The following is a 22,077-nucleotide window of genomic DNA, read 5'->3' as shown; positions in this document are numbered from 1 at the left end:
TTTGGTGGCGTTGGTCACTGGAGTGTATGTGTGTGGGAAGTTTTCTATCAGGATACAGATGGGGGAAGTCAGTCCTGACAGTCCTTCCTGCTGGAGGAAATTAGGATAGATGGGAGCTGCAGGGGCCTTGTTAGCCTAGGGAAACCACCAGCACCAATCAGCTCCTACTCATTCCACATCCATACTTGAGGAAAACCACAAATTTTGAACTAAAGTTTTGTCTATTTCTCACTGGAATGGAGTGTTTCGACCACTTGGCAATGCTGCTTTCAAACACTGTTGAGAAAAACAACTAAGGCCAAAGGTAACAGGAGGGTTAAGTCCCTAAATTCTCCATCAGTGGTTGGGGCCGTCATTCACCTCAACTCAACAGAAACCAAGGCCTATATTTGAGATATGTATCATCCGAGTAGAAAATGTGCTCACTTCTATTTAAATACTGTGGTTGAAAAAAGTTTCTATTTTTTTGCATGTTGACACTGTAGGGCTGCAGAATGTCTTTCTTGAAGTTGAAATCGTAATAAACTTCAGTAACATTTGACAGTGAAACACAAAATGAAGAAGAGGTGGCACTTCAAGGAATCGCTGAAAGATCTGTCAGTCTACCCGCGGAGACCTCTCTCATTTAATTATTTATGTTACATTCCCCAAAATGCAGGGTTCAAATCCCCCCTGGGACCAACATGAGATGTGCAAGTATCGGAAAGACTTGTGTTTAAAAATGAATTGGTGTAAATGTAAAGCTTACAATTTATATAGAATTCATAAATGCTGCTTCCTTGAATGTAGTAAAACACTAACTCAGTAGGGTACTTATATATCAATCATCAATGTTGCACAGTTAAATGAACATAGTCATAATTTTATTTAAGCAGAACAAAAGGCAGCTTCTACATCTCATGTGATAACATCGAGCCTGATTATACAATGATGAACGTACCAGACGTAGCCTCCAAGTCAACCTCTATGTGAGATTTATTTATTTATTTATTTATTTTACAGGATTACAGCAGAAATAAACTAAAATGTTTTCTGCCTAGTGCAAAAACAGTTTTGATCTCTTAAGCTTATTACTCATAATTAGCATGCCATTTTGTTGGTCTGAAGGCTGATTTCACCATTACTAAGGGTTCAGGCTGTCACAAAGTAAACTAAACTTAAATTAAACAGTTTCATGTTTTTTTAACTAAAATTTGGACTGTACCAGACAAGCACATTATGTATGTAGCACATGAATGATTGTGGTAATTTACTGAACACCATATATGCTTACTCAATTTGTAACATCAACTAAATTATAAACCTGTACACAGGAGGCTGAGCAGGTCGCCGTGCTATCCCAAGGCTAGGCGAACAGTATATGTATAGTACATACATATAAATATACCTAAACTCCCACACTTACCCACACAGCCTTGGCCATCCTGGGACTCCTGGTAGCCCTGGTCACAAAGGCATTGGTACGACCCCAGCCGGTTCTCACAAAAGCCATGAGGACCACAAAGTGTGTCATTGAGACCACACTCATCAATATCTGAAAATGAAAGACAGATAGCCACAAGGTGTCAGGAAAATGTCTGTTCGGGATTTATTCCACACTTTCATTTCTAACGTACATTTTTTTTTCTAAAATCTAACTGTATTAACAATGATTTTCTAAACAAACAATTTTTCCTATTGGACTCTGTTGTGTGATGTTGTATTTGTGGAAGCCATCTTGGACAATGAGTCGAACCCACTCCATGATGTGCTTGTCAGTCACAGGAGTTCTTTCAGCACCAGACTGATTTCACCATGATGCACCACAGAGAGCCACACGAAATCATTCCTGCCTGTGGCCATTAACTTGTACAACTCCTGACTCTGACGGTGTAGAACCCATATTCAAAAACATATTTACACTGATACTGTGCAATAACTCATAAAGTTCACTTCATTTTCATATACTTGTATATATTTCCTTATATATTCTCATGTGCAATCATTTCTGTGCGATAACTTCCCACTGTGCAAAACCCCATATTCAATGTTATTATAGAGCAACAACGTGGAACACAATATCAGTTATGCTTGTACACACACACACACACACACACACACACACATATATATATATATATATATATATATATATATATATATATATTTATTTTTTTTACATATTTTACAATTGTCTACTTAGTCTTACTTATTTTTATGGCCTACATTGCTCTTTGTTCTTAACACTGGTACACTTTGAGTAGGAGTTGCTGTAATTTCCCCCTGGGATCAATAAAGTAATTCTGTTTCCGATTTTTCCTTAAAAATGTTGAGGAAATCAAATGAAAGGTGAAAATTTAATGCAGAGGATTGAACTAAATAGTGTCTTCTTTTGAAGCATCTGGTATAGAGAGTTGTAAAAAGACATGCATTTAATGTTTTCATAAAAGTAGACACTTCTATTTGAGTCTGAGCCCCTGCATAAATCATGAGGCAGCAACAAAAATCCCTCCTAGTCTAGACAGCAAGCTCAAAGGCTTCCATCTGCTTCTTTTCCTCCATTTTTTTTTTTACCCTAATCTCTCTGTCTGTTTCTAAAGCAGTAGAGGGCATTAAAACAACTCTGGCATGTAGGCCAAGACTGCTGCCATAATAGAAGAGTAGGAGCAGCATATGTGAAAGAAATTGTAGAGTTTTTTCTTATCTTTCTTTTTTCTTGAGAAGTCGTGACAGTGCGATTGACAAGGGAATGGAGGGATGGAGATGGGGACAGATATAGTGACAAGTAAAGAAGGAACAACAAAATTAACCACATGGGTAGCTGCCATGGTATTTTAAGTTGGAGCAAGTTCAGTGTTGCTACTGAGGCACAGTTTACAGTTTATTAAGTACTCTGACTTGGGAGAATGGCGCTGTTATTAGGTAAGGTCCCTCCCACAAGTTACAAAACAACAACAGGTAATACAAAACAAATAAGATCAGCAAAACATTTAAACTAAACTTCTTCTAATAACAATAAAAATCTCCTGTTGTGTATATGTGCTATATGACAACTGCCACTTTTAAGAGCAGCTGCTGTTACTAAGCGGCCGAGGAAAAGGAGGACCAAAAGTGGTGCAACAGATAACCTGGTATCCACGATCACTTCATCTAAACCTCATTGGACACTCATTCTCATGAGTGTGCAAAGCTGTTATTTAAGCAACAGAAGGAATCTCTGAAGAATCTAAAAACATATTTTACTCTCATCTCATCTTCTACAATCACTTAACTTAACCCTGCACACCTAGGGTCAATTTAGAGTCACCAATCTGCCTAACGAGCATGCCTTTGGAGGTAGGAGGAAACCAGAGTATCCGGAGAAAACCCACAGGGAGAAGGCCGTTGACGGACTCCTTTATTCCCGTCTGTACCCAGGGGAAGCCACACCGTGTATTTATGGACTCCCCAATATACACAAGGAATGAGCCCCACTCAGACCCATTGTCAGCAGTATAAACTCAGTCACATACAACACTGCCAAGCATTTGGCATCCATCCCGTCTCCGTTGGTAGGCAACAACCCACATCGAAAGCTCCAGGGATTTTGTGAACAAAGTCAAGAACGTCACACTGGGCCGAGAAGGACCATTGTGTCCTATGATGTGACCTCACTGTTCATTTGCATTCCCAACAGAGAAGCCACGGAGGTAGTACGGAAAAGACTGCAAAAGGGTGACACCTTGGCCTCAAGAACCAATTTCACCCCAGAACAAATCTGTGTGTTACTCGACCTGTGCCTGACCACCACCTATTTCCAGTTTAATGGAGGTTTCTAAAAACATGGCTGTGCGATGGGGTCACCAGTGTCACTGATCGTGGCCAATCTCTACATGGAGGAAGTAGAGACCAGAGCCCTGGACACATTTAGAGGTTCCACCTCCACCCACTGGTACAGGTATGTGGATGACACCTGGGTCAAAATCAGGACCCAGAATCAGGAATCCTCCACACAACACATCAATGCAGTTGACAGCAACATCAAGTTCAACAGGGAGGACATCAGTGGTGATAGCCTGGCCTTTTTAGACTGTTTCGTGGATGCTGAAGAAGGCCGAAGCCTCAACATCGAAGTATATAGAAAACCCAAGCACACAGACCAGCACTTGTTATATGATTCACATCCCTCCTGGAACACAAACTAGGAGTCATCAGAACCCTACAGCACCGAACACAGACTGCACCCACAAGACAAGACCCAACCCTCAAAACATGTGGATATCTCAAATGGGCCTTTGTTAAAGGCTCAAAAAGATATCCCAGGAAGGACAGGGAAGAGGAGCACAGCAGAAGGAAGAACATCGCCATACCTTACATAGCTGGTGTACCAGAGAAACTGAGGAGAATTTTCGGAAAACACCACATCCCAGTTTATTTCAAACCTGGCAACACACTAAGATAGAAACTGGTCCACCCAAAGACTAAACACCCAGACAAAAACAGAGTAATGTAGTGTATGCTGTTCAGTGTAGTGAGGAATGCACAGACTTGTACATTGGGGAAACTAAACAACCCATCCACAAGCGCATGGCCCAACACAGGAGAGCCAGCTCATCAGGAAACGACTCAGCAGTCCACCTCCACTTGAAGGACAAAGGACACTCCTTTGAAGATAACGACATCAAAGTCCTGGCCAGAGACGACAGATGGTTTGAGAGAGGGGTGAGAGAGGGGTAAAGGAAGCCATCTATGTCAAAGTGGAAAAACCTTCTCTAAACAGAGGAGGTGGACTGAGATTTAATTTACCATCTATTTATAATTCTGTTTTGATTTCTGTCCCCAAAAAGTTTCAACATCATTCACACCTTGAGCCTCCAGGCTCCCATTGACAATAGCCTCGTTAGAGCTCTATTCATAGGATAAGTTAGACTAAGCACACAGTTCCCCCCATTCAAGGACAGGTAAGTACCAGCCATTATGGAAATAGTGACCCCAGCTTCTAGTCAAGCAAGTTTCTGGTGGGCGTAGAGTTTTCCTATTTAAACCTCAATTTCCCACTAGTCTATCGGAACTGAAGTAGCTACTGGGATGAGTGGTGAAATGTCTTCAAGAAATCCTACAAGTCCAATTGACCTTATTCCACGCTTTTTGGACCCACAGGGAGAACATGCAAACTCCACCCAGAAAGGCCCGCGCTGGACTCGAACCTAATACTGATAATACACATATGGAGTCATGTTATAATCAAAAGTGTAAGTGTTAAAAAAAATGTGTGTCCAAACCTTTGACCGATGGCAGTATACAGCTAGAAATAAAAACTATGGTGGATATTCGTATTTTTAAATTATTATTATTGTTGTATTCTTCTTTATTAGGTACCCCATGCTAGTAAAAGGTTGGACCCCCTTTTGCCTTCAGAGCTTCCTTAATTCTTGGTTGCATACTTTCAACAAGGTGTTGGAATCATTCCTCAGAGATTTTGGTCCATATTGACATGACATGTACAAGTAAATGGTCTTGCTCTTATATAGCGCTTTTCTACCTACTCAAAGGTACTCAAACGCTTTTACAGTCAGAGATACATCCACCCATTCACCCATTCACTCACACAAGCACACACACCAGCACACACACCAGCACCAGTTGCACTGGTGTAACTGGACACTTCGGCATATGGCACACTCGGGGGATCGAACCGCTAACCCTTCGGTTCATGGACAACCAGCTCTACCTACTGAGCCATAGCCGTCCACAACATCTATGTTGAAAATCTCCCGTTCCACCAGATCCCAAATGCGCTCTACTGGATTGAGTTCTGGTGACTGTGGAGGCCACTGGAGTACAGTGAACTCATTGTCATGTTCAAGAAACCAGTTTGAGACAGGAGGGGCACCCAGTGTGATCTTCTGCTGCTGTAGTCCATCTTCTTTAAGGTTGGACGTATTGTGCGTTCAGATGGTATTCTGTATTCCTTGGTTGTAGTGAGTGGTTATTTGAGTTACTGTAACAACGCATTTTTGTCCACACAACTGCCACTCACTGGATATTTTCTCTTTTTCGGACCATTCTCTGTAAACCCTAGAGATGGTTGTGTGAAAATCCCAGTAGATCAGCAGTTTCTGAAATAACTAGACCAGCCCGTCTGGCACCAACAACCATACCACGTTCAAAGTCACTTAAATCCCTTTTCTTCCCCATTCTGTTGCTCAGTTTGAATTTAAGCAAGTTGTCTTGGTCACCTCTACATGCTTAAATTGATTAGCTGTTTGTGTTAACAAACAATTGAACAGGTGTACCTAATAAAGTGGCAAATGAGTATACTCCTACTCTCAAACTGTCACATAAGATCAATCATCAGCATATGTTGTTTTATTAGATTCTAGGTGGTTCCTTCAGTCCGATATATGTATCTATGGCAGAGGTTTGTTTATCTTGTTTCTCCTGTTCTTCTCTTCTTCCTATCTTCTCTTTCTACCTGGTTGGTCTTAATCAGATAGGTCCCTTCATATGAGCTTCCTGCCACCATCGTCCTCAGGTTGCTCTGGAGGTTTCAAGTCTTTTTTTGTGAAGAATCTTGAGACAATTTGTATTGTTATTGATGCTATATAAATAAAATTGAATTGGTTCAGTTCAGTTTTATTTATATCACATATATCATCTCAATAAGTTTTAAATTGTAAAGTCAAGACTTGATAGTGTTACAGAGATAAACTGAAAATGTATTGGTCAAACCTGTGTATTGTATATTTTAAAAGCAATTGTGGGTGATTTGTTTGTGTAGTTTCATCTTACCATCACAGGAGGGTGTATCAAGGTTGGCAGTGAAGCCACTTTCACATACACACAAATAGGATCCTTCTGTGTTGAGACACTTGCCGTGTGGGGAACATAGATCTGCTTCATCCCCACACTCATCAATGTCTAGAACAACACAAGCAGAAACCCACTGAGAGGTGTGTGGTCGTCAATACATCCGACCACTGTAACACTTGAATGTGAAGAGGCTGGAGCAGAACCAGGTCTGGAGAACACGTCTCGGCCCCAGTGCATACCTATGCAGCTGGTACCATTGATCTGTCGGTACCCCTGGGAGCAGATACAGGTGTAGGAACCAATGTTGTTTACACACTCTCCTACACCCGCACATGGTCTGGCTTGTTCTACACATTCATCTACATCTGCAACACACATCACAGTTTCCAGTTAAACAAATTGTTATTCATAATAAAATGATACAAAGGTATTTGTGGGCAGGTTTAAACTTCAAGTATGTCGATGAGTATCAGTGGTATATAAATGTATATGCTTCTTTATGTTGCCCATAAGGAGTTAAAAAACAACAACAATTTAATTACACTTAATTACACTTTTTATTGATTTCGTTTATATGCACTGAACTGAATACATTCAGTTCAGCTACATTTTTGAATGAATGAAGATATGTGATTTAACTAGAATCTGCGCTAATTTACGCATTTACTGGGGCTCCTATGCTGCTACAACATGCACAACTGCACTGCTAGAACTAGTGTTCTATTTAATTTTTCCTGACCACCAGAGGGCGGTGCTTCAGCATGGTGTCCTGCCATGTCTCGCTGACAACTCTTAGTGTGTATACTGGTGTGAGTGTGGACATGTGTGTGCCTGTGTATATGCTGTGTGCGAGCGTGTGTGTATGCATGTGTCCGTGTGTATGTGTGATTGTTTATTTGTTTGTGTGTCTTATTGTAATGTTTTATATTTTTTGTTTTGTTTTTTTGTTTTTTTATGTAAAGCACCTTGGGTTGCTTTTTAGTATGAAAAGTGCTATATCAATAAATAAATAAAATTTAAAGTTTGAAGTTTAGATATCTCCATCTCGCATATGTGCAGGTCGAGTATTATACCAACAAAGTCACCTGTGACCATGGGATGAGGTAGGGTGCACGCCCCAGTATACTGTATCGTATTGAATTATGGCAAACAGTAAGTTCCTTTGGTTGTTGTTGTTATGAATGGTGGTGTTTCGCCGTATGTTATATTACACACTACGCTGCTCGACTTTCATTTTTTGCTGGGTTGTAGTGGCAGTAAGCATGCCATTAGTCAGAAATCTTTCTTTAATGTGTTTTTGAGGCACGCTCCGCAGCACAGGGGTTCCACTGTGACTATCTGGCACCGTTCATAAGACAATTGGGCAGCAGTTTGACTGTATTATTTTTTTCGTGCCTTTTCAGGAAACTGTCCCACTTAACAACATGTTGAGCTTGCATGTCTGTAACTCTTGTATGGCCCCCCTCCAATCTGAGGATGGTCATGATCAGTGTCCGGCCTGTCTTGGGGCTGAACACCTGAGGACAAGTATATCTGACAACCCATGTATGAACTGTAGGTTTATGGCACTGTCAGTCAGAAGAGCTAGACTGACAGAGGTGGAAGGGGATACTGCGCTGCTACCCGCTAGTGTGAGCAGTCCCAGCAGCACCTAGGGGACGAAGACGCAGTATTGCCTTACGTGGACCTCCTGGGAAAGTTAGAAAGGTGGACACTTTGGCTCGCAAAGTGGTCTGAGTTTGCCCAGATTAAGGAGCTTCTGCTCAATCTGCAGCCTGATGAAAGGGGATCAGCTCCCAGTGGTACCTCCACCACAAGGGGCTTGCCTTGTCGGGACATTGATGTGCTGTGAACTGCAGCTTCCTGCAGTTTGTTTGATGATGAGGGGAATTGGACAGAACGAGCATAAAGGCTCGGTCTTGCAAGCCTCAGACGCTTGGTCTTAAGGGTCTGGTGGTACATTGGGTGGATCAGAAGCTGGCCCTGCCACACTGAAACCAGCAATTCAGATAGCTTTAGCACACCTGGGACTGGATGACGCTCCTGTCACAGCAGCTCCTTTGAGTGCATTTTTTTAGGCAGACGCCACAGCCTTCTCGGCCCCTCCTTCGAAACCCTACATTGAGGAGATCCAGTGCTTCTGGGCAGATTCAAAATTGTTCTCTCATCACACTAGGGATGGCAGGAATTTGGCGGCCATGCAGGAGGCAGGCAGCTACGGGTTGGATTGTACGGCCACAGCTGTCAGACCTGATGCCTGCTGTCCCCGTCCTCAGTACCGGCTGACCGATGATCTCCTAGTTAGGGCTTATAATATAGCGGCATGGATGGGCCGTACTGGTAATTCCTTTTCCCACCTTATCCTGGGCCTGTCCCAGGTCCTGCAGGGATCTGGTGTAGCCCCTCTGCTCAGACCCTCAGTGATGCTTCCCTTCAGACTTTTGCATTCATGTCTAGGGAGCTTGAAAGATTAATGTCAACAGTGATGCTGGCACGCTGCCAGGTCTGGCTGGCGCAGTCCTCTCTGTCGGAAGGGTGTCGCCGTACTCTCCGTTCTCTTCCAGTGGTTCCAGGTCACGTGTTTGGGCCAGCTGCTCAGTGAGCGCAGTGCCCAAGTAGACCAGGCCGGGCAGTGGTTTGCCAGCCTGCATCGGGGCCCGGCTCAGGCTCCAAGGTAGAGGGGTCTTTTGCTGTCTGGTCCTAGCTGTTATCATCCACCTACTCGCCCAGGTACACAATGATCAGCGCCGCCGGGCTCCCTCCCAGTCATCTTTTCAGGTGCCAAGAGGACCAGCCCCCAGTGGTTGCCCCCCAAAAGCTCTAGAAGCCGGGGAGGTCAGACCTGAGGTTCAAAGGGCAGGTGTCGGCCGCTTCTCTCAGCAGCACATCAGCTGCCGGGAGAGGGAGACCGCAGACCCTTGGTTGGTGTCCACGCTGTCCAGGGGATACACACTGCAGTTCTGATGCTAGCCACAAACTTTCAGTGGGGTCAGTGTGTCTGTGGTCAGAGAGCCTGAAAAATCGCCCTCAGCAGGGAGCTAGCAACTCTCTTAGACAAAGATGCCATTGAGCCTGTCGCATGGCATACACAGCTCAATGGGTTTTATGCCGTGTATGTTTTAATTTCGTCTGATCCTGGACCTGCGGGGGCTGAACAGGGTTTTAAAGGTCCTGCCATTCTGAATGTTGTGGACTCAAGTCAGTGGCACCGGAGTCCTGGTTTGTGTCAACAGACCTCCAAGATGCCTATTTTCATGTAACTATTGCTCCACACCACAGACAGTTCCTGAGATTCACCTTTCAGGGCCGGGCTTACCAATTCAAGGTGATGCCATTCGGTCTCTCACTTGCCCCTCGCATATTTACGAGGTGCGTGGCAGCGGCCCTCGCTCCCATACAAGCCAGTGGTTTGACAGTTTTGCCATATCTGGACGATTGGCTAATTGTTTCCCCGACTGCAGAGCAGGCAGTCATGGACACTGCTTTGCTCCTTGGACATGTGAACCGGCTGGGCTGTCAATTACTCCAAGAGAAGTCTTACACCCAGTCAGAAGGTATATTACCTGGGCATGACTCTCGACTCTCTGTCAATGAGAGCCTTCCTTTCTCAGAAAAGAGTGGAGAATATTTTGCAACTCATGGGTTGGTTACAGACAGGCAGAGTATTGAGGTACGGCCTTTTTCTCAGGCTGCTGGGTATGCTGACGGCAGCATCCATGGTGATCCCCCTGGGTCTCCTTTCCTTACGGCCCCTTCAAATCTGGTTCAACTCACTTCACTTGGATCCCAAGTGGCACAGGGGCAGGAGCGTAAGGGTAGCCCTGAGGCCTTGGAGGAGAAGGGGGTATTTGACCAAGGAGGTTCCCTTAGGAGTTATCCCTGCCCGCCGAGAGGTTGTGGAGACACATGCCTCTCTGTTAGGCTGGGGTGCAGTCTGGCAGCACAGGACCATCAAGGGCAAATGGAGTGCACAGCACACGTGGGAACATATAAATGTGCTTGAGCTCAGAGCAATTTATCTCGCACTGAGACATTTTCTCCCAGTATTGAAGGGGCAGCATGTTCTCGCACAGACAGTACATCAGCAGTATATCACATAAATCATCAGGGTGGCACCAGGTCCAAGCAGGGACTGCAGGTTTCAAAGCAGCTCCTTATCTCCCAGCCGTACAGAATAGTGTGGCGGATGTTCTCTTCCGCCAAGGGCTGCCACAGGGCAACTGGAGACTCCACCCAGAAGTGGTGGGGATGATTTGGAGTCGATACAGCAGAGCAGAGGTGGACGTATTTGCCTTGGAAAAATCCAGACATTGTTCCCTTTGGTACTCACAGATGGAGGGGACCTCTGGGGCAGGATCCCTTGGCTCATGCTTGGCCACCTCGCCTTCTATATGCTTTTCCTCCTATTCCGCTCATTCAGGTGACCCTGGAAAGAGTGCAACAGGAGGGCCACAGACTGTTACTCGTGGCCCCCAACAGGCCAGGACGGCCATGGTTTCCAGTGCTGTTGAAACTACTCCAGGGGGAACTATGGCTCTCCCAAGGAGACCGGACCTTCAGCCATACACGTCATACAAGCTCTCAGCTTGTATGACATCCGAATCCGGATCGCCTTCAGCTTTGGGTCTGGCCATTGGGAGCCATGACAGTGGGGTCACACTATCTGGCTAGTCAGTTCTTGAAGGGTGCACAGAGGCGTAGGCCATCAAGGGTCACTGTGATACTGTCATCGGACTAGAGGTCAGTCTGTCGGCCCCCATTCGAACCCATGGGAGAGGCAGAACTCAGGTGGCTGTCTGCAAAGACTGCATTTCTCTGGCAATCACGTCCGCAAAGTGAGTAGTGAACTCCACACCCTGTCAGTGAGCCAGATGTGTGTGCGTTGGTCTCTGGATAGGTCGGGGATTACTCTCCTACCCAATCCCTCCATCCTGCCAAAGAGGTTGCCTAATCACATGTGAGCCAGGCAATTGAGTTGGCAGCATTTAATCCACAAAGCTCATCACAGCAAGCAACGGAGCTGTCAGAACAGCTTTGCCCTGTTCGGGCACTCAGGACGTATGTGGGGACCACAGCAATTTTTCGGAAATCTGACAAACTGTTTGTTTGCTATGGGGGTCGTAGGAAAGGTCAACCTCTGTCAAAGCAGAGGCTTTCCAAGTGGATTGTCGATGTGATTTTACATGCTTACAGGTCTCAGGGCCTACCTGCGCCTAGTAATGTGCGGTGCCACTCTACTTGGAGTGTGTCCACATCATGGGCAGCCTTGAAAGGGGTCTCTCTGCAGGACATCTGTGCTGCAGCGACCTGGGAATCCTGTACCTTTTCTCACTATTACCGCGTCAATGTGGCTGCTCTACCTGCAACAGCTGTTCTATCAACAGCTTCCACGCCTTAAGCATTCCTTGTGACCATGTTGGCATGAGTCATCCAGTGCTGAAGAACTGCCCTCTGGGGGTCAGGAAGAATGAAATAGAACGAGAGTTATGGATGTAAGTACCGTTCTGGATGACCATCGGAACTGTCTGTCACTTGGAATCTCAGCGAGAAGATTCCGTAAGAACAGATTGCATGATGACGTAGGGGCTTTATACTGGGGTGTGCACCCTATCTCATCACATGGTCAAAGGTGACTTTGTTGGTATAATACTCGACCTGCACATATGCGAGATGGAGACATGGATAAGTACCGCCCTCTGGCGGTAACCCAGAATTCATAGAACCGTAGTTACATCCGTAACTCACGTTTTTTTCCATGCCATCATCTACAAAGAGCCTCTTGGTGGTTTCTTGAACGTTGTAGCTTGTTTTTGCCCTGACATGCAGTGTTAAATAACGTTTTGTGCAAATAACTTTTTAAACTTCCTAATACATTATATTTGCAAAAATCAAGTGGTAGGGTGAAAACTAACAAATGCATTAGTATAATACACCTATCAATGTATTATTATTAATGTTATAGCATAGGCCACTATTGTACACCATCTAAAAAGTGTATTTGTGTAGTAGTTGAAGTAATGTAATGTTTTGCTGAGTGTGACTCAGTTTTCTGCTTTAGTCATGGCTGTGTACTTTTGTGGATTACATCAACCTGAAATTACACTTTGTTTGATTAGCCTACTATCCTCATTGAAGTCAAAGTGTGTGAGTTAAGTTTCTTCTTGCTGTGATGTTTTAAAGGATTTTTTTTCAGAAAGACATTTGCCTCTTTTGGCCAAATTGTCATAAATAGTTGTAAATAAGTAACTTTATTTGGTTTAAAGGAATTTCTCCCTCATTAGATTAGTATACTAAGCATTATCTTCAAATACACTCCATTATAAAAGCTAGCTTTCCTGAAAGGATTTCAAAGCACTCAAATTATTATCTATGTCTGACTCAAATCAACTTAAGTTGAAAAACCTAATTAAATTGCATGTTACCAATTGAATTTACCAACAATTTTCTCTTTTTAGTGCAGTGTAGAGTGTTGAACATATCATACCATCACATTGGTCTCCTTCCTCTGACACTCTGAAGCCTGGCCCACAATGACAGAAAAATGAGCCTTCAGTGTTCTGACAGTGGCCTCTGGTACAGATTCGCTGATCCTGGCACTCATCTACATCTGCAACAACACATACAATGGAATGGAATGGAACTGCATCACATCAACAGGATTTTAGTTATACATGAGTGCAGTAAATACATATGTAAGTGAACTTTTATGAAAGTTCTAAACTTTAAATGGGCCACTAATGAACACAAGCGCAGCAGTGTAGGGCTAAACACCTCAGGTAAACACAGACAGTAATCAGTGTGTGGCATATTATAATTGGCCAATAGTAAACTGATATCCATTGGCCAATGGCAGCACAGACTAGCATTTGACAATTCAGCTTTAATCATTAAATTTACTTTATCTAACACTAACAGTACACAAACAGGAAAAACAAAGAAAGAAACAACCATTTAGACTCAGGTGTAGAATCACTTTTTAACCTCATGTCTCTGGACAATGGGTGGAAGCTATGAGAGGGCCATTGGCTTTGAATACAAAACCTTGCTTTGAGGCATCAGTGGTAAACACTACACTACTGTGTTGCCACAGCAACTTTGGTTATAGGCACTTAATATTCATTTATATAACATATATTGTATTTGTTGGCTAATGTTGACCAGTTTCTTCCTTTGGTATATTCCAGCTCAAACTCTGAGAACTAATAGTCAACGGAAATTGCTGGTTTATTGTTGCCGGTTGGATTTTTGTGGCTCAGGCAGTTATAATGACAGTGTACTCATCAAGTTAACTTAGACCATCAAAGGACAAGTTCTTTCCGGACAGGAAAGGATCAGACAAAAGACAGGATTTAAACAAAGTTTCAAGCTATCTATGTCGTTTGAAAGATGCAAGTGTGCTCATTTTCAGCCATGTTCCAATTTTCCAAGGAATCTGTAATGTTCCCTGCACTTTTTATAGCTCTCTCGTTAATTACACCTTTACAACAGGTCATCCTTAGAACTACATGAAAAACAGCATAAAATGTGACAAACCAGAAAAGACCTGTGAGTTTTATAAATGTGAGATTTCCATGGACTTTGAATTCTTAATCAAATGAGTGGAAAAATCTATTTTCCAGTTAAAGATCTGTTCTGTTCTGTTCTCTTTCATAATGGTCATGGCAATAATGGCCCACAGTTTTCATTATTACGGCTCAGAGAAATCATGTTTTGACAGACCAGCCCATCATGAGTTCCAGGCACTTTGTTTTTTCAACAAACTTAAGCTGCACATTGTGTTTTCAGACTTTTAGATCAGGCAATTTAAGTTGCCAAAATGCAATTTGAAAGAGTTTCATGCTGATCTATAGAGCTGATCTGAGCTATATAAGACATGTGGTATGTGTCATGTAAACCTCACATCTGTGGGGTGGGTTATTAACTTCTAAAAAGGTCTCTGTTGAACCGCCTAATTATTTCCTCTCACTGCCACCCCCTTTCTCTGCCACCCCACTGTGGCTTGGCTTGCCTTAAGTGGTGTGTGAGCAGTCAAAACCTCACATCTAATACCATGTCACATGGGATACAGGACCTGTAAAGTACAGGTTTTTCCAAGAAATAGTAGCACTTTCAGGAAAACGTGGGTTCATACTGTCTGTTCTTTTGGAATGGCTGACGGGTTTTACTGCTTGATTTGTGGGGTATTTTATTCTGCATGTGTTTCCTGGGCTGAGTTCCATATATGTTGATGGACAGAATTGCACAAAGCCAGGTTTGGATGTACTATTAACTAATAGTCCAATATGTTGAGATTGTAGTGTCTACTTATGTCAAAAAACATGTATTCTAATCCAGCGTAAGTGGATTAAGCTAGAGATAACCTATATAAATCCAATTTCGTGCAGGAATATAACTACATGTTACCATGTAACATGAGCTTTGCTTCTCCACTGAAATCTGAAAACGCATAAATAAAAAGCCAAGTACATCTGAGGTATTTTCAGCCTATTTGCTATGTTTAAAGTCAGTGCATACATAAGACATTGTGTATTTGTCTCATGTATGGGAAATTTCCTTGTCACATTAGTCTGGAATTTGACAAGAATATAGACAAGAAAACAAGGCCATTAATATGTACACAACCAAAGATGCAATTCTCCTCTAATTTAGCTTATGACACAGTAATGGGTATGCCAGTCTTGAAAGGAGCATGTAAGCTTCTAAACATATACACATCCACACATACACTGAGTGTTAGACCTACCAACACACTGGCCTCCTTGCCCTAAAAAGCCATCAAGACAGGAACCACAGGTGTAACTCCCCGGCTCGTTGTAGCAGATACCAGAAGGACACACTGTCCTGTCTGAACATTCATCAATATCTATGAAGAAAGTAGAAAAGTTAGCCAGGATTAAAGATATTTGCAGGTAACCTGGTTATGATAGTAGTTTTCTCTAGTAAAGTGATAACACACTGTAATGTGACAATCTGACAATCTTTTTTACATGATGACAAACATCTGGTAGAGTGCAGCAGTCAGAGGAGGGCAGGTGAAAGGAGACATTGTTGGTAGGACACTTTGCTTGGTATATGTACCACCATAGTGTAATGATTATTTTTAAGATTTTAAAGTATTTCTGAAAACCAAAGCCCTGAGTTTGTTTTTTGTGTTAAGATTATTAATAGACACGTCAGCTCAAGAAGTCATTATTTGGTCCTTCTGTTATTGCAGCTATGGGGAAATAATCATCAGGCCTATTTGCCTTCACAGTCCTAATTCAGCATAATTTTGGTGGGTGGAGAGAGCTGTGTTGAAATGGCAGGAAACCACGTAATGACAGAGTGCATTATATTTATATCCCAATAAGGGCGATGAAGCAGGGAGGAGGGTGGTGCAGAATCTGGTAACAGTGTGGTTGCTGGTCTCATCCAAAATTCCACTGACTTATATTACTCTATTAGTATGCACTTGTTCATGTGCAGAGGTTTTGTTTGAGTGTTGGTTCTGCTAGAAGTTGTGGTGGTGCAAATACAATCTTGACATTTGTGGTTTCTGACTGATCTCTATTGTTAGAACACTCTAACACTCTAAAGGAAACTGAGATGTTTCCTTGAAAACGCAAACAGCAATACCAGCTGACATGTTTGCTTTTAGTTTGCTGATAAGAATTTGGAGAAATGACTGAGAAGATAATTAGCTTTTTGAGTCTGCAGAAAAGAAAATGCTGTGGTTGCATTTTTCCCAGATCTTTGCCAAATATTTCCAGCTAAATATCCTTGTGATCGTTGACTTCTACAAGTAGACAGATGTTTTATGTGGATGTGAAGGTAGCTTAGATGAGTGAACAATGTTCCTTTTATTTAGTCAGGAACAAAAAAAAAAAAAAAAAAAAAGATTACCTTTGATCAGAGCTATAGTTAAAATGTGTCTTTGTGAAACTGACCATCCAATATTAACTGAGCCCTAAGTTGTATAGCACTGAGAGATAAGAAAAGGAGAAAAGGCAGTACTGGCTCACATTCAACAATAGCAGAAGCACATTTCACACACATGCTTGCCGCATGAGGTTAGCTAGCTACAAATAGTTGGTAAATTGAAAGTTTTGGCCCTTGAAACATGGGTTATGTGCAAAGTGGTGCAATTGAGAGACATTTCCAAGAGCAACAGTTGATCCATATCTTCCATTTTACTGAAAGAAATACAGCATACAAAAAAAAATCTTGTGCATGTGCGTGTACAGTACACACTTCAATTTAGGCAGTGGGGCCAGAACTTCAGGGCACCAGAGGATTCTCAGTGACTGATTTGAAGCAGGAGGCGGGGGCCTGCACAGGTTGCTAGCTTGGCTAACGTCATTGACTGTATGCACTAGCAGGAGCTAAATTACGATTCATTCATTAATTGCATGATGAATCGAGTTGGCTACCTAGCTAGTGTGCAATTTAGGGTTTTACCACCTGAGCAGAAGTTGGAGATAAAAGCTTTGGGACCACATCGACCGGAGGATTTAATAATTTCTCAAGAGGGAAAAGACAAAACTATGTCATTCAGCCAGGAGTGGTTTAAGCAGAAAACATGTTTAACCAGAGCTGTCAAAAAGGGCTTAGTAAATCTAATTTTTAATCTAAATGGGATTGATAATCTAGTTTACATACTGTTTAAATTATAATGGAATGTGTGTCATGTGATATTGTCTCGATTTTGAGTGTTCGATCCAATGAGATCATGAACATTGCCACTTGGTGGTTCTATTGATATGATGATGTGTGGTGTGGTGGTTAGCACTGATGCCTTCCAGTGAGAAAGTCTGAGTTTGAGTCCAGCTCGGCCCTTTCTACATTTGCATGTTATGTGGGTTTTCTCTGGCTACTGTGCTTTTGTTGTGAGTGCGTTGATTGTGGTATTTCTGGACCACATCATAAGATTTTCCTGCATGGCCCCACCAGAATTTCCAAACCAAAATTGCCACTGGTTCCAAGATACCACATTGTTCCACCCAATAAAAGTTACCAACACAGTGTTTTTTCATTTTACATTTTTTACATTTCAGTCTGTCCTTCTTGTGGCTGAAGATGAACTATACTAGTTTGCTAGTTGGAAACAGGTCTGAGGTAGAATACTTGCAGTATGTTCGGAACACATTGATTGTTCATATCTTTTGCACATGGATAATGCATTTCACAAAACTTAACAGACAGTAAAAGCTGCTCTAAGCTCCAGGTAAAATCATGACAGTATTGCCACTAAAAACCTGCTGAAATAAATATGCACAAAATAACCCTTAACCTCAAAAGCCATCTCTGACCATTTCATTATTTACCTATGCAGGTGGTTTGGATGTCATCCAGATGGTATCCGTCCTCACAGTGGCAAGTGTAGCTCTTGGCTGTGTTGTAACAAATCCCTGGGCCACAGATATAAGGGTTGATCTGGCATTCATCCACCTCTGTGCCAAAAGAGAAACATTAATGCAGAAGCAATTGGGAGGGCTAATAATGGGACCCACAAGCTACTATAAAGACCAGTAAAGATGCACAGCATGCTACTAATATACCTCAAGTTATGACTTAATATAAGTGGCACGTGTTCACAAATTGTACCACAAACTTGCCCAAAACTAAATGCACTACACAAAACTAAATTCATATGATCCACATGGTTCACTCACTGCTAGCTGAAGCTCTGATTATGTAAGTACATAAACGTTTTCATTCCTTTATGTTAACTTTATCAGAATTAGAATCAGAATTAGAATTACTTTATTGATCCCAGGGGGAAATAACTTTTCGTTACAGCAGCTCCTAACCAAAGTGTACCAGTGTTAAGAACAAAAAGTAATGTAGGCAATAAGAATAAGTGAGAGAATGTAAAAATACAATAAATATATATATAACAATATGTACAAGCATAAGTGAACCTGTGTTCCGAGTTGTTGCACTACAGTGACATTGAATACGGGGTACTGCACAGCGGGGAAAAATTATTGCACATGGTGGGAAGAAAAAAGGCTAAGTATATGAAAATAATGAAGTGAAGCATGTGTTATTGCACAATCTCAGGATCAATATATATATATATATATATATTATAAACATGGGTTATTCCAAATAGTAAAGACCAGAGTCCCCTAGTATACAGGGGATATGTATTAGTATATGAGATGAAGTGTACATGAGTTATTCCACATTATCAGTATAAATATGTTTATAAATAAGTATGGGTTCTGCACCCTCAGAGTGAGGAGTTGTACTGGTAAATGGCCACAGGCAGGAATGATTTCCTGTGACTTCTCTGTGGTGCATTGTGGTGTGATAAGTCTGGTGCTGAAAGAACTCCTGTGTCTGGCGAGCATGTCATGGAGTGGGTTTGACTCATTGTCCAAGATGGCTTTCACCTTGTGAAGCATTCTCCTGTCTGACACCACCATCAGAGGGTCCAGCTTCACTCCAACAACATCACTGTTCAGTCTGTTGGCAACCGCTACCCTCAGCCTTCTGCCATTTCTTTTGACATATAACAGCCATGATCATTTTCAGAGACTCTGGGGCACATGTAGGTGAGTCCTTTGGGAGCTCCTCTGTGTTCATCTCCTCAAAGTCTCTTGCAACTAGCCTGTGTTTAGGTACAACACTATCTGGTGTCTCCTTGTGTGTGCATACACACCTTGTAGAAATGCATTTCAGACCTCCGTCAGTTGCTGAGTTCAGCATGTTCGGCAGGTATGAAGGTATCATCATTCACAATCAGCGTGTCCTCCTTATGGAAGTCTGCACATAATTCAGCATGCTCAGATGGACCCAGTTGAATATTGTCTACTCATCTCAAGTCCACTGATTCCTCAGCCTCTGTGTACTGTATATTGTACCAGTTTTTGTATCTTCCAGTGGCCTTTCCTGCCTGGCTGAGGATACTTCCAGAGTGTATTCCTGTGTCTGTAACTACTTGTCCAGTTTTCAGCTTAAGTCCTTCACAAATATTATTTGAGTTTGTTAAAGTGTGAGAGGGTTCATTGTCATCCCCAACATATTCACCATGTGTGGGTGCTTCTTCCACACATTCATTTTCAGTGTTATTTTCATTGAGTTGGTTTCTGGTAATTTTGGTTGGTTTGGTTGGTTGGTTTCTGGCATTTTCAGTTTCCATCAACTGATTATCTCTTTCTCTCAGCAAAGCTAATGAGCCATCAACCTTTCGAAGTCTGGATTGGTGTACAAGAACATAGGTGCCCCCATGGTGAACAAATATCACTACACCACCTTGGCCGATGACCACACCTGGATCTTTCCACTCTGGAGAATCCACATGTTTGTAGTAATCCTTATCCCTGGTCTCATAACAATAATCAGTGGGTCGCAGTTCTTTACGAAGGACTGCTCTGATCCCCTCAGAGCATTCTGCTTCTGTGAATGCTTTCCTTGTAGCATCTAATGCTGAACTTCCAGTTTTCAGCCATGTCCCTAATTTCTTCATTGTTAAATTCACCATCATTGTCAGTGAACAATCTGTGGGGAGGACCATGAACACTTATCCAGCAGTGAATAATGTCGTTCACCATCTCCTTGGGTTTCTTGGAGGTAGTGATGCTGACTGCACTGAACTGTGTGAAGTGGTCAATGGCATGCAAATACTACAGTCCTGGATCTAGTTCATGTAAGTCAATGGTTACAGTTTCATTGTAGGTGACACTGTGGATAAACCTACTGCTGGCTTTTGCTTTGGTTCACCATATCTGATGCATGTCTCACAGTTCTTTACAATGTCCTTCAGGATTTTGGTGCAATCCTCATCAGTATTACCTGAGCAGGTCAGTAGTTTTTGTAGTCCCTCAACAGAGGCATGTCCAAACTGCTTGTGCATTTTCAACAGGATTTTTTGTTTTTCCTCTTTGTTCATGCTTTCTGTCATCCTCACTGTGATGTCATTGCCATCTGGGGTACTCTCATCCCTCAAGTTCACACAATAATGTCCTGACGATGTTAGTTTGAGTTTCACAGGTTGCTTGAACATTATGGCTTTGTCATTCTTAAAGTCCAAAACTGCACCTGCTCTTTTCAGTGAAGCAAAGGAATATCGTTTGGGACAACTTCGTTTAATTTAATTTTCTTCTGCTTATCCAAGTCCGGGTCGCGAGGGAGGTCCAGACAGCCCTCTCCCTGGCCACTTCCACCAGCTCCTCCGGAGTAATCTCCAGGCACTCCCAGGCCAGATGGGAGATAAAATCCCTCCATCATGTCCTGGGGTGACCCCGAGGCCTCCTACCGGTGGGACATACCCAGAACACCTCTAAAGGGAGGCGCCCAGGGGGCATCCTCATCAGATGCCTGAACCACCTCAACTGACTCCTCTAGACGTAGAGGAGCAGTGGTTCTACTCTGAGCTCCTTCCGAGTGTCCGAGCTTCTTACACCATCTGTAAGGCCCTACGGAGGAAACTCATTTCGGCCGCTTGTATCCGCGATATTGTTCTTTCGATCATCACCCAAAGTTGATGACCATACGTGAAGGTTGGAACATAGATCGACCGGTAAATTAGGAGCTTGGCCTTTTGTCTTAGCTCTCTTCTCTTCACCATGACGGACTGCTTAAGCGTCCGCAACACTGCAGATGCCACTCCGATCCATCTGTCGATCTCCTGCTCCATTGTACCCTCACTCGTGAACAAGATCCCGAGGTACTTGAACTCCTCCACTTGAGGCAGGACTTCCTCCCTGACCCGGAGTGAGCAATCCACCCTTTTCTGACTAAGAACCATGTCCTTAGACTTAGCAAGGGGCCATCCACCCCATACTCCAGGAGCACCCCCCACAGGATGCCCCTGGGGACACGGTCGTAGGCCTTCTCCAAATCCACAAAACACATGTGGACCAGTTGGGCAAACTCCCATTTCCCCTTCAGCACCCTAGCGAGGGTAAAGAGTTGGTCCATGGTTCCACGCCCGGGGCGAAAATCACATTGTTCCTCCTTGATCTGAGGTTCAACTATCGATAAGACCCTCTTTTCCAGCACCCTGGTGTAGACTTTCCCGGGGAGGCTGAGGAGTGTGGTCCTCCTATAGTTGGAACACACCCTCCGCTCCCCTTTCTTAAAGGTGGAAACCACCACTCCAGTCTGCCACTCCAGAGGCACTGCCCCCAATGTCCATGCAATGTTGCAAAGGCGTGTCAACCAAGACAGCCCTACAACATCCAGAGCCTTGAGATAGACCACCAGGTGGTGATCAGTTGACAGCCCTGCCCTTCTCTTCACCCAAGTGTCCAATATACGGTCGCAGGTCGGATGATACGACTACACAGTTGATCATCGACCTACAACCTAGGCCGTCAT

At 43.1% G+C, this 22,077-nt stretch overlaps 1 protein-coding gene across 5 annotated transcripts in view; it reads right to left on the bottom strand.

Annotated features, from left to right (window-relative positions):
- Positions 1-22,077, bottom strand: part of ltbp1 (latent transforming growth factor beta binding protein 1) — a 115,211-nt gene that overhangs the window by 11,938 nt on the left and 81,196 nt on the right. For 4 of the 5 annotated variants that reach the window (XM_047602730.1, XM_047602729.1, XM_047602732.1 and 1 more), the window contains 6 exons: positions 18,075-18,200; positions 15,515-15,634; positions 13,256-13,378; positions 7,011-7,136; positions 6,751-6,879; positions 1,406-1,534 (listed from right to left, as the gene is read on the bottom strand). In XM_047602730.1, coding sequence (XP_047458686.1) covers positions 1,406-1,534; positions 6,751-6,879; positions 7,011-7,136; positions 13,256-13,378; positions 15,515-15,634; positions 18,075-18,200 — 753 coding nt within the window. The remainder of the gene's footprint in view (positions 1-1,405; positions 1,535-6,750; positions 6,880-7,010; positions 7,137-13,255; positions 13,379-15,514; positions 15,635-18,074; positions 18,201-22,077) is intronic. The other variant, XM_047602733.1, reaches the window with a different exon arrangement.

Source organism: Mugil cephalus, chromosome 13, assembly GCF_022458985.1.
Source record: "Mugil cephalus isolate CIBA_MC_2020 chromosome 13, CIBA_Mcephalus_1.1, whole genome shotgun sequence".
NCBI classification, from domain to species: domain Eukaryota; kingdom Metazoa; phylum Chordata; class Actinopteri; order Mugiliformes; family Mugilidae; genus Mugil; species Mugil cephalus.
Note: the sequence above shows the minus strand (reverse complement) of the source record. Positions and strands in the feature narration are given on the sequence as shown.